Source organism: Triturus cristatus, chromosome 12 (genome assembly GCF_964204655.1).
Source record: "Triturus cristatus chromosome 12, aTriCri1.1, whole genome shotgun sequence".
Lineage (NCBI taxonomy): Eukaryota > Metazoa > Chordata > Amphibia > Caudata > Salamandridae > Triturus > Triturus cristatus.
In genome coordinates, this window is record NC_140595.1 from 534,203,139 (window position 1) to 534,218,510 (window position 15,372).

Consider the following 15,372-nt stretch of genomic DNA (forward strand, 5'->3'; position numbering starts at 1 on the left):
GAAGCAACATGGCCTCTAAGAACTCATGCAGCACACGGCTGAACATGCTCTGGGACATGCCACCAACATGAGCTATGGTATATTGAAGGTACCCGTGGCAAGAAAATGTAGGGCTGCCATTACCTTCAGCTTGGGTGTCAGTGCCGTAGGATACCTGTGCAGCGGTTGCAGGTGTGGTGCCAGCCTTGCCGTCAACTCCTCAATCAACGGTTGGGGGAAGCGGTAGCAGCGTATACAGTCATTCTCCCGCATGTCAGCCAAGTCCGGAATTGGTCAGGGAATAGGCGGCGCTCTGCAGTAATTTGGAAGTGACAAGGAAGAGTGAGTGCACAACAACAACAATTTATATGTACTGAGCACATGTTAATCTGTCAATACACATATGCTACATACAGAGTCAGGTATGTGCTACATGCCCTGGACACGTATGGCTGCCAGGTGACACTCCTACCAAGACCCAGCTACACACGGAGATTGTGAACCTCCACATGCCATGGCATGGGACTAGCTGTGTCCCAGTGTAAGTGAACAGCCAGACGCAACACAGGAGTGACATACATCAACACATCAGCAGAAGTAGGATGTCGATTGCAGAGACAGGTAGTGGAACACTAGAGCCACAGGTCACATGACATTACACTAGGACAGCCCACACACCTTGCCATGAAGGTGTACATGTCATGACTCACCACACATACATTGAGAGGAGGCAGACAGGTCCTTGTTACGCTACTCCGTGTCCCATGCATACATACACACCTCACATCCGATACCACATGTGGCCTGGTGTGCGTAACAGTGTGCCATGTCCATTTACACACAGACACATGTTGGTTGCTGCAACAGCTGATGCTTTTGAGGGAACACCAACATCAAGCTAATGGGAACACACCACACATACATGACATAGACACATCGTGCACCGTGGGTAGTCACATGTCTGGTGTGGTAACCCCTGTAGCGGGCATCAGGGGACACTTGCGTGTGTTGTTGACTGTGCCATGCCAGTGACACTCATCCCAAGTGTGCAGTACGACATGCACACATGTCAAAGGAGTTAAGGGCATGCCTGGCACATATTGCACCGTCACACATAACATCTGTACACATCTCATCATATATCTATTGCCTTCTCGACTCAGGAGTAATGTGCCACATCACAGTCTTTCACACCTGTGCCCCACACATGTAGTACTGCCCAGACAATGCCTTGATGTCCATCCATGGACAAGTATGTCAGCTCTATTCCTTCCTGTGTGCTGCCTGTCACCACTGTGATGTGTGAAAGGCACCGTACATTCGCTCTGAGGGCCTGTGTACGTTCCCTATCACTATGGGAGTGCTGCCGTAGGCCTACCCATAGTGATAGTGAGCGTACGCGCGTGTGTACGGTCCGTATCACTATGGGTACGCATACGCGAGCACACCCATAGTGATAGTGAGCGTACGCGCGCGTGTACGGTCCATATCACTATGGGTACGCATACGCGAGCACACCCATAGTGATAGTGAGCGTACGCGCGCGTGTACGGTCCGTATCACTATGGGTACGCATACGCGAGCACACCCATAGTGATAGTGAGCGTACGCGCGCGTGTACGGTCCGTATCACTATGGGTACGCATACGCCAGCACACCCATAGTGATAGTGAGTGTACGCGCGCGTGTATGGTCCGTATCACTATGGGTACGCATACGCGAGCACACCCATAGTGATAGTGAGCGTACGGCGCGTGTACGGTCCGTATCACTATGGGTACGCATACGCGAGCACACCCATAGTGATAGTGAGCGTACACGCGCGTGTACGGTCCGTATCACTATGGGTACGCATACGCGAGCACACCCATAGTGATAGTGAGCGTACGCGCGCGTACGCTCACTATCACTATGCGTAGCTGCATTTGGCAATGGCAGGTGAATGTCCTGTGCCTGTGTGTGTCTGTGTACTCTGCTGAGGTAGCGTCAGTGGCCTGTGGCATGTGACTGCTTTGAGGTGCTGCACATAATCCTGGTGTAGCTTGTGATGCACAGTGTGAGCCTGGATCATTGATTGTGTCGTTGCCCTCATTCCACCTGTGTACTTTCAATGGCACGTACTGCTTTTGCCCTTCCCCAGAGGATAATGTCCCTATGACAAAGGTGCAATGCGTTGGATGCATACTATGCCTTGTTGTAAACAGCAAATTTGTTCTCTCTGTGACATGTGCCAGGTGTATTGATGTAGTGTCACTTGTTCATCCTCACAGGTAGGCGCCTCTGCCAAGAAGCAGATCTGGATGAACGCCGTCAGTGCCGTGAGAAGGACGGACGGTCGCAAGCGGCGCCTGGCCCAGGTGAGAAAACGCTGGCAGGATATCCGGTGCTGGACGCGGAGGATCGCACGGGTCCTGCTGGGGGACTCACCTGAGACCCATAAGAACCGCGGGCGCCGCCGTCTGACCCACATCCACAAGCGTGTGCTGGCGGTGGTCTTTCCAGACTTGGACAGGCGCTTACAGGAGAAGCAGCAGCAGGAAGAGGGTAGGTACATGTGTGTTTGTTGTGTGTCACCAGCATTTGTAAGTGCACAGTTGCATGGATACACTGCCAGGGTTTAAAGGTGCTGTGCAGATCCTGTTACCCACAGTATAGCGGTGCTCTCCTGCCTCCCTTCCCCTCCTTGCAATGTGTTCCCTGGTCTGTGTGTAGTCACTCCTTCACAAGGTTATCTAGGCTGGCAGTTTATCCACGTGAACAATGCCTGTAGCATCATGTGTGGGGGTGGTGTGTAACAGGTTTTGGGACCTTGCCTGTGCTCTGTCCAGTTCAGTACTTGTGGGTTCCATGTCAGTTGGCACTGATGCTGAGTCCAGACATGGGAGTTAGTCTCTCAAGTGTCATGCCTTACAGCACGCATGTCCTATGTTGTGGCCTGTTACATGATGTGCATGAGTGTGCGATACGCATAGTGCAGGGATGGTGGCGTGTGTTGCAGTCATTCCCATTCAGGACCATGGAGTTGTGTGGCCACTACTGTCCCCTGAGGCATATTTTCCTAGGTGTCATGTGTGTCATCACAAAATGTGGACACTCTCAGTGTCTACAGCATCGGTTGTGCTCTGTGCCATTGTCCCCTGGCACCATGTATATTGACGTAAAATGTAGTACAAGTGTCCACTGTACAGCCTGACCTGATTTTCCTTGTTCATACTCACGGTGGCCAGTGCCTGTGTGTCTTGTTACAATCATCTGATGATGACCATTTGTACAGGATTATTTGGACAGGCGCACCTTGGGTATTTTGTGTCCAATCTTGCATTTATCCAGCCCATGTGTATTTCACCCAGACTAAGAGATGTAAGTGCTTCCTGTGTCTCAACAAATTGTCTCATGTAGGGGGTGGTTGGTGCGGGCAAAGCCTACATGTCAAAACCTGATGTCTCCTTGCTAGGTCTGGCCAGTGTGTGATGTTTTGTCTGGACATACACTCAAGGTGCAGTGAGCCAGTCATGGTGGGCATGTTTTCAGTATTACCTATGCAGCATGTGCCTAAAGTTCATGGATATGGTCCCTGCTCATCCCTATTTTCGGCAACGCTGTGTGGTGCAGATGCAGCGCTGGATTGTCCCCAGAGCCTGGCTCCTCTGTCAAAATCCATTTCATGTCATTTGCTATTGTGTCATGCCCTCCATAGTTTTTCAGTGGCATGGTGGGTCAACCAACTGTGTGTTGCAGGGCCTACATATGTACCTTGTTTTGTAGATGTTACTCATCTTTCTTTTCAGGCTATGCACTGTAACCTATTTAGATTGGACTCATGTGACATATGTATACAGGTGTATGATTAATTCCTGTCTCTTCACCTTGCCCACAGCATCGTCGGGGGACACGGAGGGAGACATCAGCACAGACCGAGTGGAGGGACCGAGCACCAGTGCTAGCGGTGACATCTTGGCTGGCACATCGAGTGGAACTGAGGCGGAGGAGAGTGAGGCGGAGGACCTGTCCACTGCCACCACAGAATATGAAGCTGACGGGTCCGAGGCTGAGCTCTCCGAGTGGGCGGAGGCTGCACCACAAGCTGACAGCGGCACAACATCTCTCCCTGCCCCCTCCATTGCCATCAGCCGCCTCCCACTTGCTCGTGTCCCTTCCCAGCGTGCCCGGTCACCACATGTCTCCTTCCTGCCAGGCACCTCACCCCCTGCCCCTGTCTCCACTGCTGCCGCCAATGCCGAGTCTGTGGACATCCAGCGGCAGTTGCGGGTTGGTCAGGCTGCGATGCTTAATGTCCTCCATGGCCACAGCCAAGTGCTGAACAACATGGAGGCATACTTGGAGGGCATTTTCTCATCGCAGGCTGACCAACGCAACTTGCTGAGGTCCATTGACTCGACACTGACTGCAGCAGTGGGTCTCCTGCAGCGCTTCGTCCAACCCCCTACCCCTGACCCATCCACACTTCCCACTCCCATGCCTGTCCCACATACACCCAGACGTCAGCATGCACCCACCACAACAGACACAGGCACCACACCAGCAGGGAAGGTCAAACGCACACCTCCTGGCACGCACACACAGGTTGAAGTAGGCACACCCACTGGGTCGGGGGGCAAACGTAAGACACGCAGCCAGACTGGGAGTCCGCATTCCACAAAATCCACTCCCTCCAAATCCCCTCCCCTCAGCTCTCCTGGCCAAAAGTCGGATACAGGGTCAGTCCTGCCCAGTCTGTCCATCAGCCCCAGTGTGGCACCACCCCGCAAGCGGTGGAGGCAGGACACCGGCAGGGGAGTTGAGTCCCCCCCCTGTCCACACCCTCCCCCAGTGGCGCTGCGACCCATCCCTCCGACCCCCCCCCCCCTTGGGGCCTGTGGTTCCTTCGGGTGCAGGGGAGTCGCTGGAGGACCTTGCTAAGGTGTGCAGCGCCATCCTGACCTCCGCCTTTGGCGCTGCCCCACCCCCCTGTGGTGGAGTCCTCCGTCCCTGCACCCACGACGCCTACCCTTCGCCCTCATGTCCCTGCGGTGCCTGGTCCTTCCCCCCCACATGATGCCCCCCCTCTGGAAGACAAAGGAGTCTGACTGTGCAGGCAAGCTAGGGGACACGCGTCCCACTGTGTCCCCCACCTGGATTTGAACTTTGGATTGCCCTATGGGCATTGTACATTTTGAACTTTCAAGGGACAAACAGATTTTTGGATGCTGAATAAAGCAATTTCTTTTTCCTTAGTACACTACTGTCTATCTGGTATTGCTGTTGGTGGACCTGCTCCATTATTTTGGGTGGTGATAATGTGTTGGGTGTGTGGGAATTGTCGTCTTGTGCTGGTCATAGGGTGGACCCTGGTATCTGTGTGCCATCACAAGCTGTTGGCTACATAACTTTGTTCATGTAAGCAGTTACTGCATGGTGACACCGTCCCAAGGTGTGTTCCTTCCTCTGTGTAACCTGACATCTTCCCTGCAGGGTCATTCCAATATGTGGTGCTGAGCTGTGTCTACACTGGCTGGGTGTGTGACGGACTCGTTAGACTTTGGCCATGCATGCTGAGCGATGTCTCCACCTGCATCATTCGTGGCGTCCTTGGTGGTCACTGTACTTGTGTATGTAGACTGTTGACATGACTTCATGTGGACATGTTTTCTTTTCGGCGCTATGCATGTGTATACTCCTAGCCTCGCACACATGTGGTACATGTACTGCAGGATCTTTGTGCACCTGACTGACATTTGTGGGCATTGGATCTGTGGGTACTCCACCCTTTTCTTTGCAGGGGCACTGCTGTGAGTGTTAGGCACCCACCCCTCCTGTGTCTGGGCACTGCTGGGAGGACTCTGCACACACCCCTCTTATGTCTGGGCACTGCTGGGAGGACTCTGCACACACCCCTCTTATGTCTGGGCACTGCTGTGAGTGTTAGGCACCCACCCCTCCTGTGTCTGGGCACTGCTGGGAGGACTCTGCACACACCCCTCTTATGTCTGGGCACTGCTGGGAGGACTCTGCACACACCCCTCTTATGTCTGGGCACTGCTGTGAGTGTTATGCACCCACCCCTCCTGTGTCTGGGCACTGCTGTGAGTGTTAGGCACCCACCCCTCCTGTGTCTGGGCACTGCTGGGAGGACTCTGGGCACTGCTGGAAGTGTTAGGCACCCACCCCTTCTGTGTCTGGGCACTGCTGGGAGGACTCTCCACACACCCCTCTTATGTCTGGGCACTGCTGTGGGTGTTAGGCACCCACCCCTCCTGTGTCTGGGCACTGCTGGGAGGACTCTGCACACACCCCTCTTATGTCTGGGCACTGCTGTGAGTGTTATGCACCCACCCCTCCTGTGGTGTCTGGGCACTGCTGTGAGTGTTAGGCACCCACCCCTCCTGTGTCTGGGCACTGCTGGGAGGACTCTGCACACACTCCTCTTATGTCTGGGCACTGCTGTGCATGTTAGGCACCCACCCCTCCTGTGTCTGGGCACTGCTGGGAGGACTCTGCACACACCCCTCTTATGTCTGGGCACTGCTGTGAGTGTTAGGCACCCACCCCTCCTGTGTCTGGGCACTGCTGGGAGGACTCTGCACACACCCCTCCTATGTCTGGGCACTGCTGGGAGGACTCTGCACACACCCCTCTTATGTCTGGGCACTGCTGTGAGTGTTAGGCACCCACCCCTCCTGTGTCTGGGCACTGCTGGGAGGACTTTGCACACACCCCTCTTATGTCTGGGCACTGCTGTGAGTGTTATGCACCCACCCCTTCTGTGTCTGGGCACTGCTGTGAGTGTTAGGCACCCACCCCTCCTGTGTCTGGGCACTGCTGGGAGGACTCTGCACACACCCCTCTTATGTCTGGGCACTGCTGTGAGTGTTAGGCACCCACCCCTCCTGTGTCTGGGCACTGCTGGGTGGACTCTGCACACACTCCTCTTATGTCTGGGCACTGCTGAGAGAACTCTGCACACACCCCTCTTATGTCTGGGCACTGCTGTGAGTGTTATGCACCCACCCCTCCTGTGTCTGGGCACTGCTGTGAGTGTTAGGCACCCACCCCTCCTGTGTCTGGGCACTGCTGGGAGGACTCTGCACACACCCTCTTATGTCTGGGCACTGCTGTGAGTGTTAGGCACCCACCCCTCCTGTGTCTGGGCACTGCTGGGAGGACTCTGCACACACCCCTCTTATGTCTGGGCACTGCTGGGAGGAGTCTGCACACACCCCTCTTATGTCTGGGCACTGCTGTGAGTGTTAGGCACCCACCCCTCCTGTGTCTGGGCACTGCTGGGAGGACTCTGCACACACCCCTCTTATGTCTGGGCACTGCTGTGAGTGTTAGGCACCCACCCCTCCTGTGTCTGGGCACTGCTGTGAGTGTTAGGCACCCACCCCTCCTGTGTCTGGGCACTGCTGGGAGGACTCTGCACACACCCCTCTTATGTCTGGGCACTGCTGTGAGTGTTAGGCACCCACCCCTCCTGTGTCTGGGCACTGCTGGGAGGACTCTGCACCCAACCCTCCTATGCCAGGATATGTATGCTTAGAACATACACGGGTGTGGGTTCGCTCCATGCATATGCTGGTGGGGGTACGGTCCGTACATACACTGTTGGGGTGGGGGTACGCTCCATGCATACGCGGGTGGGGGTACGGTCCGTACGTACACTGTTGGGGGGGTACGCTCCATGCATACGCGGGTGGGGGTACGGTCCATACGTACACTGTTGGGGGGTACACTCCATGCATACGCGGGTGGGGGTATGGTCCGTACATACACTGTTGGGGTGGGGGTTTGCTCCATGCATACGCGGGTGGGGGTACGGTCCGTACGTACACTGTTGGGGTGGGGGTACGCTCCATGCATACGTGGGTGGGGGTACGGTCCGTACGTACACTGTTGGGGTGGGGGTTCGCTCCATGCATACGCGGTGGGGGTACGGTCCGTACGTACACTGTTGGGGTGGGGGTACGCTCCATGCATGCGCGGGTGGGGGTACGGTCCATACGTACACTGTTGGGGGGGTACGCTCCATGCATACGCGGGTGGGGGTACGGTCCGTACGTACACTGTTGGGGTGGGGGTTCACTCCATGCATACGCGGGTGGGGGTACGGTCCGTACGTACACTGTTGGGGTGGGGGTACGCTCCATGCATATGCGGGTGGGGGTACGGTCCGTACGTACACTGTTGGGGTGGGGGTACGCTCCATGCATACGCGGGTGGGGGTATGGTCCGTACATACACTGTTGGGGTGGGGGTTCGCTCCATGCATACGTGGGTGGGGGTAGGGTCCGTACGTACTCTGTTGGGGTGGGGGGTACGCTCCATGCATACGCGGGTGGGGGTACGGTCCATACATATCCGTACCCACGCTGTGGAATGCTTGTGCGGGCCGTACCCAGGCCTTTGCCACGTGGGTACGAGCCGTCCCACCATTGTTGGGGTGACGTAGGTGTGGGCGTGGTACGACTCGTACCCACGCTCTTAAGCCATGGGTACGGGACGTACCTGTGTTGTTGTGTTACCGGTTCGCGTCATCAACCACTTCCGTTGTGGCGGACGCTGGCTTTGCTGGACACGCCCCCACCCCCTCGTAGTGACCAGGGCCTGGGGGTCAGGTATGTCCAGGGCATGTGTGCTGTGTGACTTGGGTGGGGGTTTTGTGGCCTGCCCTGCTCCTGTCCCCCCCCTTTCCCCCCTCCCTTTGTTGTTCTGACCTTCTGCGGCGTCTGCGTCAGAACCTGTAGAGGAGGTCGACTGCTATGAGGGCCCGGATGACACGTAGGTTCGGGTCCATGTCTGTCCGTCGCGTGCAGGTACTCCTTGTTCGCGTCGTCCTGATTTCCCGGCAGTTTTTGGCTGCCGGAAAATATTCTCCGTGCGGGATGACGTCGGTGCGAATCGTACTTCCTGGTTCGTGAAAGGCAGGCTGCGTGCGTCCCGACATCACCTCGGCGCTTTCCCGGATCACATTTGTATGTATATTTTCGTCGGTCGGTGTTTTGTACGAATCGTACGGAAATAGTATTTCTGTGCGAATCGTACTTCCATGTTTGTATATTGTTCCGACCGGGTACGCGTCGGACGGAGAATATGCTCCGTCCGACGGTTCGTACCTGGTTTTTACAGGATCGTAATCGGCACCCTAATGTGGAAAAGAAGGTTATGGATGCCTATGTGCGAACTACCCCAAAAGGCCAAAAAGCACTTTGCATTCTAAGGGAAAAAGGCTTTGCAGCCAAGGGGTTAACCTGCTTCCCTGTCCTGGTATAAGTCCTGAATGGTCTTGTTGCACTAACTTGCAGATTAAACCTCTCAATCGGGATGCCAGCACCTTCATCTTGACAATCAGAAGCAGGTCTATAAAAAAAGGCAATTTGTGGGGATAGCCTGCCTTCTTAATAACCACAGTAGTGGCCATTCAAAATCTTGTGGCAGGCATTCTTCACTCCTGGCCACTAAGTAGATCTTGAACAGCATTCCTGACGGTTTCCTGGACAGGTATTTAAGGAATATCACCTGGAGGCAATTAGGGGTCTATTGCGACTTTGTCCGCCCGCCACCGCAACGGCAAGCAGCACCCGCCGCAAGGTAAAAAATGCATGTTGTGCATTTGAATGCACAACCTGACAGGCACCGCGCGGTGCCTGCCACCTTGTCCATCCAAATGCTGGGAGGTACCATAGGTAGCCCCCATGTGCATCCCCCACCCCCCCCAGCACCCTGGGGGCCCGCAATGGGCCCCCAAATGCAGGATCCGCATGCCTTTCCATGGCAGCATTCGCCATGGAAAGGCTGCTCTCCGCAGTCATCGTTAAACACTTTTTCTGCCCGGTCGACGAGTCGACTGCTGGTCTTTCCGTCCGCCGGGGTCCCCCCCGCCATCGTAATGTGGCGGGGGAAAATGGGAGGCAGGCGGTGAATGTTGGCGGGCGGATCGCCACCGCCATGCGGGCGGTGGCGATCCACCTGCCAATATAATCGACCCCTTAGAGCCTGGTGTTTTGCCATTCTGTAAGGATTTCGTCAGGTCTGCTGTTAGTATGAGAACAGGGCTTTTGTTTACTTGCAGTAAGCATTAAATATCCTGCGATTTTTCAAAATCGAGCGTAAACGGGGTTTGCACTGAAATTCCAGTGCTGTAATGGTCATGTGGTTCTCTTCTTCACAAGTTCCACCAGGTGTTTCCTGGAGGAATTTGCATCAGAAAAACATTTCAATAAGGAGATTCATGCTCTTTAACTGGTCTATGTTAGTCCCCATTCCGAGCTACTATACTCAGAATTGGGTGATATATGGATAACCACCTGGAGTATTTCATAACAATAAACGATTTCCATTGGAGATTTTACAGCTGGAAAATTCTGACCTCCTTGGAATGATGTTTGTAGATAAAAATAAAGCAATCTGCAAGAGACTTTCTATCTGAATTGAATGTATAAATTAAACACGCATTAACGAAGCCAATAGGTCTGGCATTGGCTGCTGACCTTTTGACTTTCCCAATGCTTATTTTTGTTTGTGTATGGTTTTAGTATGAAGGTGCACGCTGTATGAAAACAAACACTCATATACATACACATATATTTTTTCAAGTAAAAGCACACATTTTACCAGTTGTCCCTGACACTGAAAAGTAGTTCTTATTCTGCGATGTGCTTATTGTGCAAGATCAGAATGACGTCACTCACAGTCAGATAAGCCAAGGACTGACTTGGACTGACGCTTGGCTCCATGGTAAATGCTGTGGTGGGCACAAGCGCAATGTGAATGATGCTGCACCTTACCAGAGGGTGAAGAGGCATGACTGAAAGCCCTTATAAGTACATATATTTTTTATGATTAAAAAATAGTTTTGGTGAAGACAAGACCTAAAAATGTTGACTGTGCTTGCCGAGTAGAACAGACTTCACAGCGCAGATGCTAAATATTGCTTTATGCATAAGTTATCTGTGACATAAGCAATTATATTGAATGTCTTTACTATGGGGCAGAACATTTTAAATCCGGTTTTGAGAGTGCTTGTTGTATCTTCAAGCGGTTTCCAGTCAAACTGAACCTTGGCTTCAGAGAGGTAACATCTGCATGAGTTCTACCTTCAGTTGACAGTGGGTGGTCGCAGGATATATTTCCGTCTGGTTCCCGAAATCCCACATGTGTTTCGGAAGTCATTTCACGCATTTTCTACGGGTATTTAATAGAGGCAAGCGCGAGGACCGCAGTTGCCCAGAGAAATGTATATTGTGTTGTAACTTCAAGATGGCTACCGGCATGACGTAAGAAAGCAAACAAACTAAAGGCAATTAAGTCACAGAGGTGGTTTCTCCTTTGAACGTGGGTGGTCTCCTGAGTGAGAAAAGCTGACTGAAGCTACCAAAGCTGTCAGTCGTCGTTCTCAAATGTCTCAGGTACCAGATTACTAGAAAGGAAAATTGCTCTGCTAAAATATATATATATATAGGGACAACATACCAGATGGCCCTGACTGCGGCTCTTGTGATTTCTGTTTCTGAGGCCCAGAAGCCTTTCTAGTCATGATTATCTATAGTAGTGTGCGTGCGTTCTCAATTTGTGGCCAACAAATGTTTATACAGATTTAAACATATATGTAAGCCTTTATCCCCTGACTCATGTGATCGCTTGACTCAAGATTACAGTGTCTTCTGACTTTGATCTGTGACAGATTTATAAAACTAAACCACGAAAACATGGCATGATGGGTGCCGAAGTGAACTCCTTCACAGAGCTATCCTGCTGCTAGTGCTCCAGCGCCATGAAACCTTTCGGTGAACGAGCGCTTAAGAAGTTCCATGTAACATGACATATCACAGCATAACATCCTAGCTTAATTTGTGCCAGTGGGTTGCAGGTTGTGGGCACCGGAGCTTATTTTTGAGAAACAGGTCTTAACTTTCATCATCTGACTTGCAAAAAAAGAGTAATACAAAAAGGGGTTAAAAAAAGAGTAAGAGAAAGATAGGAAAACCATGAAAAAGAGAGAAAGCAGAGATGAAAACGAACCTGCAAGAGTGAGATAGAGAGACAGGAGGTGACACGTGGTGAAACAGAAGCGCGAGGTGGAACCCAGGCTGGGCAGGGTGAATTTACAAATGAAGCACTGTCATGGTTGCAATAATATCGGGACTGTGAATCTCATCTCTTATTAATTTCTGTACCTACTATCATTCCCAGGAGATGGAGCTGTGCATTTCAAAGACCTGAAAGACCTGCAGTGGAAACTCTTCAAGGGCATCTTTAAGAGACAAAAGAAGAAACCCATTTCAAGAGGACACCGGGTCTGCAGCTTTGAACGAATAAGCAGCAAGGAGCAAAAGGGGAGCTCACTCATTTTCATCCCGTTAATCGACATAAAAAAAGCATAAAGGGTAGTGTTGGTGCATTTGCATCATAAATGTCCTGCAACTGGTTATGCTAAATAAATGCAACTTAAATAAATATTACCCTGCAAAAAGTGTTGATAGTCTGGAGAAAATATGTCCTCTCCATTGAATATAATTAACAGAAACTACAGTGATGAGTTTTGTAAATTTAATTGTATTTACAGGTCAAAATCAAATCAAATCAAAAATAAGCTTTATTCGGAAAGTTAATTTCAATCCATAAAAGCATATACTTTATAACATATCATACTAAATACATATACACATAAAAAGGTTTATAAAATCCTATATGTACAAGAAGTAGTGCAAGAACATTATTGGTACAATATTGTAAAAGGCGAGAGCAACTTTACAGCGCGAAAGATATACAAGTCATTATTTCAAATTTATATGCCCTGTTATTAAAATGGTTAAGGTTTTGTGAAACTGGAGACCAAAAGCAATATAATGTATGCCCCCTGCTGCGTTATTAGGATGCAGTTGGGGGATGAAACCAAAACAGCGTTTGGGACTATGTCTTTATATCTATAATACTGTTGGTCCATCTGTTCACCAAAAACCTAACTGGGAGCCATTTATATGTCATGTGAAGGCGATAAGGAGAATCCACCGAGCAGAAATACGATGTTAACATCTTTAAAAGTCCATATATACAAAGGTGCTAAAAAATGAGTTAACAGTTTTTTAGGGCAAAATAGAAGAAACATATGCCCCCTAGTGCTTTTTTAGGATGCATTGGGGGATATATCCAAAGCAGCGTTTGGTAACTGATGTCTACTATTCTTCTAAGGATTTGCTCTGATCACAAAGAATCTAGAGCAATGCTATTTCTGTGTTTAATCAAATGTTTTAAAAAGACTGCAACATTGTAATTTATACTGTTATTATCGAGACATTGTAGGGCCAAAAATGCTGGTCGACATTGACGAATTCCCCAAAGTTTAAAAATTGGTTTCAACCATCTCTTTCTGTGTTCATCGTAAAATTTACAGAATAAAATGACATGAATTGTTGATTGCACAGAAGTGGAATCACATGGACAGGGTAAAAGTTCGTTAGACCAGTTGTTGACAGTTGGAAAAGTCACCAGCCTATGGAAAACATTTAAACGGAAGCGAGTGAGCACATATCTATCATAACTTTTATCTGTGTTTTGAAGATATAATTGCATGCCTAGTGAGGTGGATATCATTAGGTTGTGGCTCACTGATAGTTTTGTGGCTTCATTAGTTAGTCTCAAACTCTCCATATGGTTCATACAACGTTTCTTAAAGTCTTTCCTTGCAATAGCTGTCATGGAAAAAGGATTGTTAAAATAATCGGGATTACCAATGTCTGTCATAAAATCCTTCACATACTTAATCCATTTGATTTCGAGGCAGTGATCCAGTTTAAGAACATCTTGAAGCACCAGTTGATTAAAGTGGTTTGTTTCTGACTTCCAGATACGGTGCCATAAAGTTACGGGTTGAATTTTTATAATGTCCGTGATGTAAGGGACTCCCAACTCAGCATGGCAGACGAAAGTGGAAGTTGAAGCTGGAACCGCTAATAGATACCTTAGGAATGCATTTTCCACTTTCTGTAGTTCAAATACATTCCTATGTCCCCAGATCCCTGCCCCGTATGTTGCCACGCTTATACATTTTGCTTTGTAAATTTTGATCAGTTCTGATGGTGGTCTTTTCCCCAGTTTTTGTGAAAAATTAACAAGGGCAGTGGTGGCTCTCGTAAAAAGGAGTTTTCTTTGTAAGATTGCTTGGTTCCATGTGCCCTTATCGTCTATAAGTATTCCCAGGTAAGAGTAAGTAGGTGTACTGGCCAATTTATTCCCATTTAGGTAGATATCTTTACTCTTTTTGCTACCATTACCACAGTTCATCACAAAAGTTTTTGAAATATTGACATTTAAGTCGATGCCTTGCATATATTTGTTATACAATACTAATGCCTTCTGGAGAGCTATGGGGGTCCTAGCGAGGATCACAGCGTCGTCAGCATACAGTAATGCTGGTATACGTCTAGGGGTCGAGATTTGCTGAACCTGGGGGACGTCCTGGATTCCATCCAATAAAGCCTTCTCGAGGCCGTTTGTATAAAGAGTAAAAAGAAATGGGGCCAGGACGCACCCCTGTCTAACCCCTCTAAGTACTTTAAATGACGAAGTGCATTCTCCCGCTTTTCCGTATCGAACTCTCGCTGAGGCATTGCTGTAGAGGGCTTTTAAAAAATCTATTAAAGGTTCTTCTACTTTCATTTCCTTTAAAATAAGCCACAGTTTATCGTGAGCAACGCAATCGAAGGCTGAAGAGAGGTCAACAAACGCAAGGTATAGTTTCCCTCTCTTCGCCCTCGTGTATTTGCCCAACAAAATGGCTAGATTAAGTCCCTGGTCTATTGTCCCCAGGCCTTCTCTGAAACCGAACTGTAAGTCAGACAGTATGTTGTTGTCTGCAGCCCAGGTTTGCAGCCGCGTCAGAAGGATCCTTCCTGCCACTTTTCCTAGTGAATCCAGGAGTGAGATTGGTCTGTAGCAAGAAGGATCCTGTCTATTCCCCTTTTTGTAAATAGGGACCATGATGGATTCCGTCCAGCTGTTAATGAGGCCCTGAGAGGAAGTAGCATTGAGAACGCGGGTTAATATTGGAGCCCAGAGATCTGTGTTGTATTTATAGATGTCTACCGGGACCCCGTCAGGACCAGGGGCCTTGGAGCCTTTACTTTCGTTTAGTGCAATTAGGACTTCCTCAAGTGAGAAAGATAACTCAGAAGTAAGGGGAATAAGAACTTCATGTTGCGGTGGTGAATTTGGGGGACAACTGTTTCGCGACTCTGGGTCGCCAAAGATTCTTGCGAAGTGATTCACCCATTGGGCCTCATCAATAGCTATTTCTATTGATGGTTCATTATCCGTTGAAAGAAACGGGGACCTAATTACTTTCCAGAATTTTTTAATATCATTCTGGTTGCTTGCCCTATGTAGATCCTCCCACAG

At 50.1% G+C, this 15,372-nt stretch overlaps 1 protein-coding gene across 1 annotated transcript in view; it reads left to right on the forward strand.

Moving 5' to 3' along the window:
* The window catches only part of LOC146776211 (uncharacterized), a 90,648-nt gene extending 78,289 nt beyond the window's left edge, over positions 1-12,359 (forward strand). Inside the window, exon 4 of the mRNA XM_085637106.1 lies at positions 12,169-12,359. Within this exon, the coding sequence (XP_085493232.1) occupies positions 12,169-12,359 (191 nt within the window). The remainder of the gene's footprint in view (positions 1-12,168) is intronic.
* Positions 12,360-15,372: the final 3,013 nt, after the last annotated feature.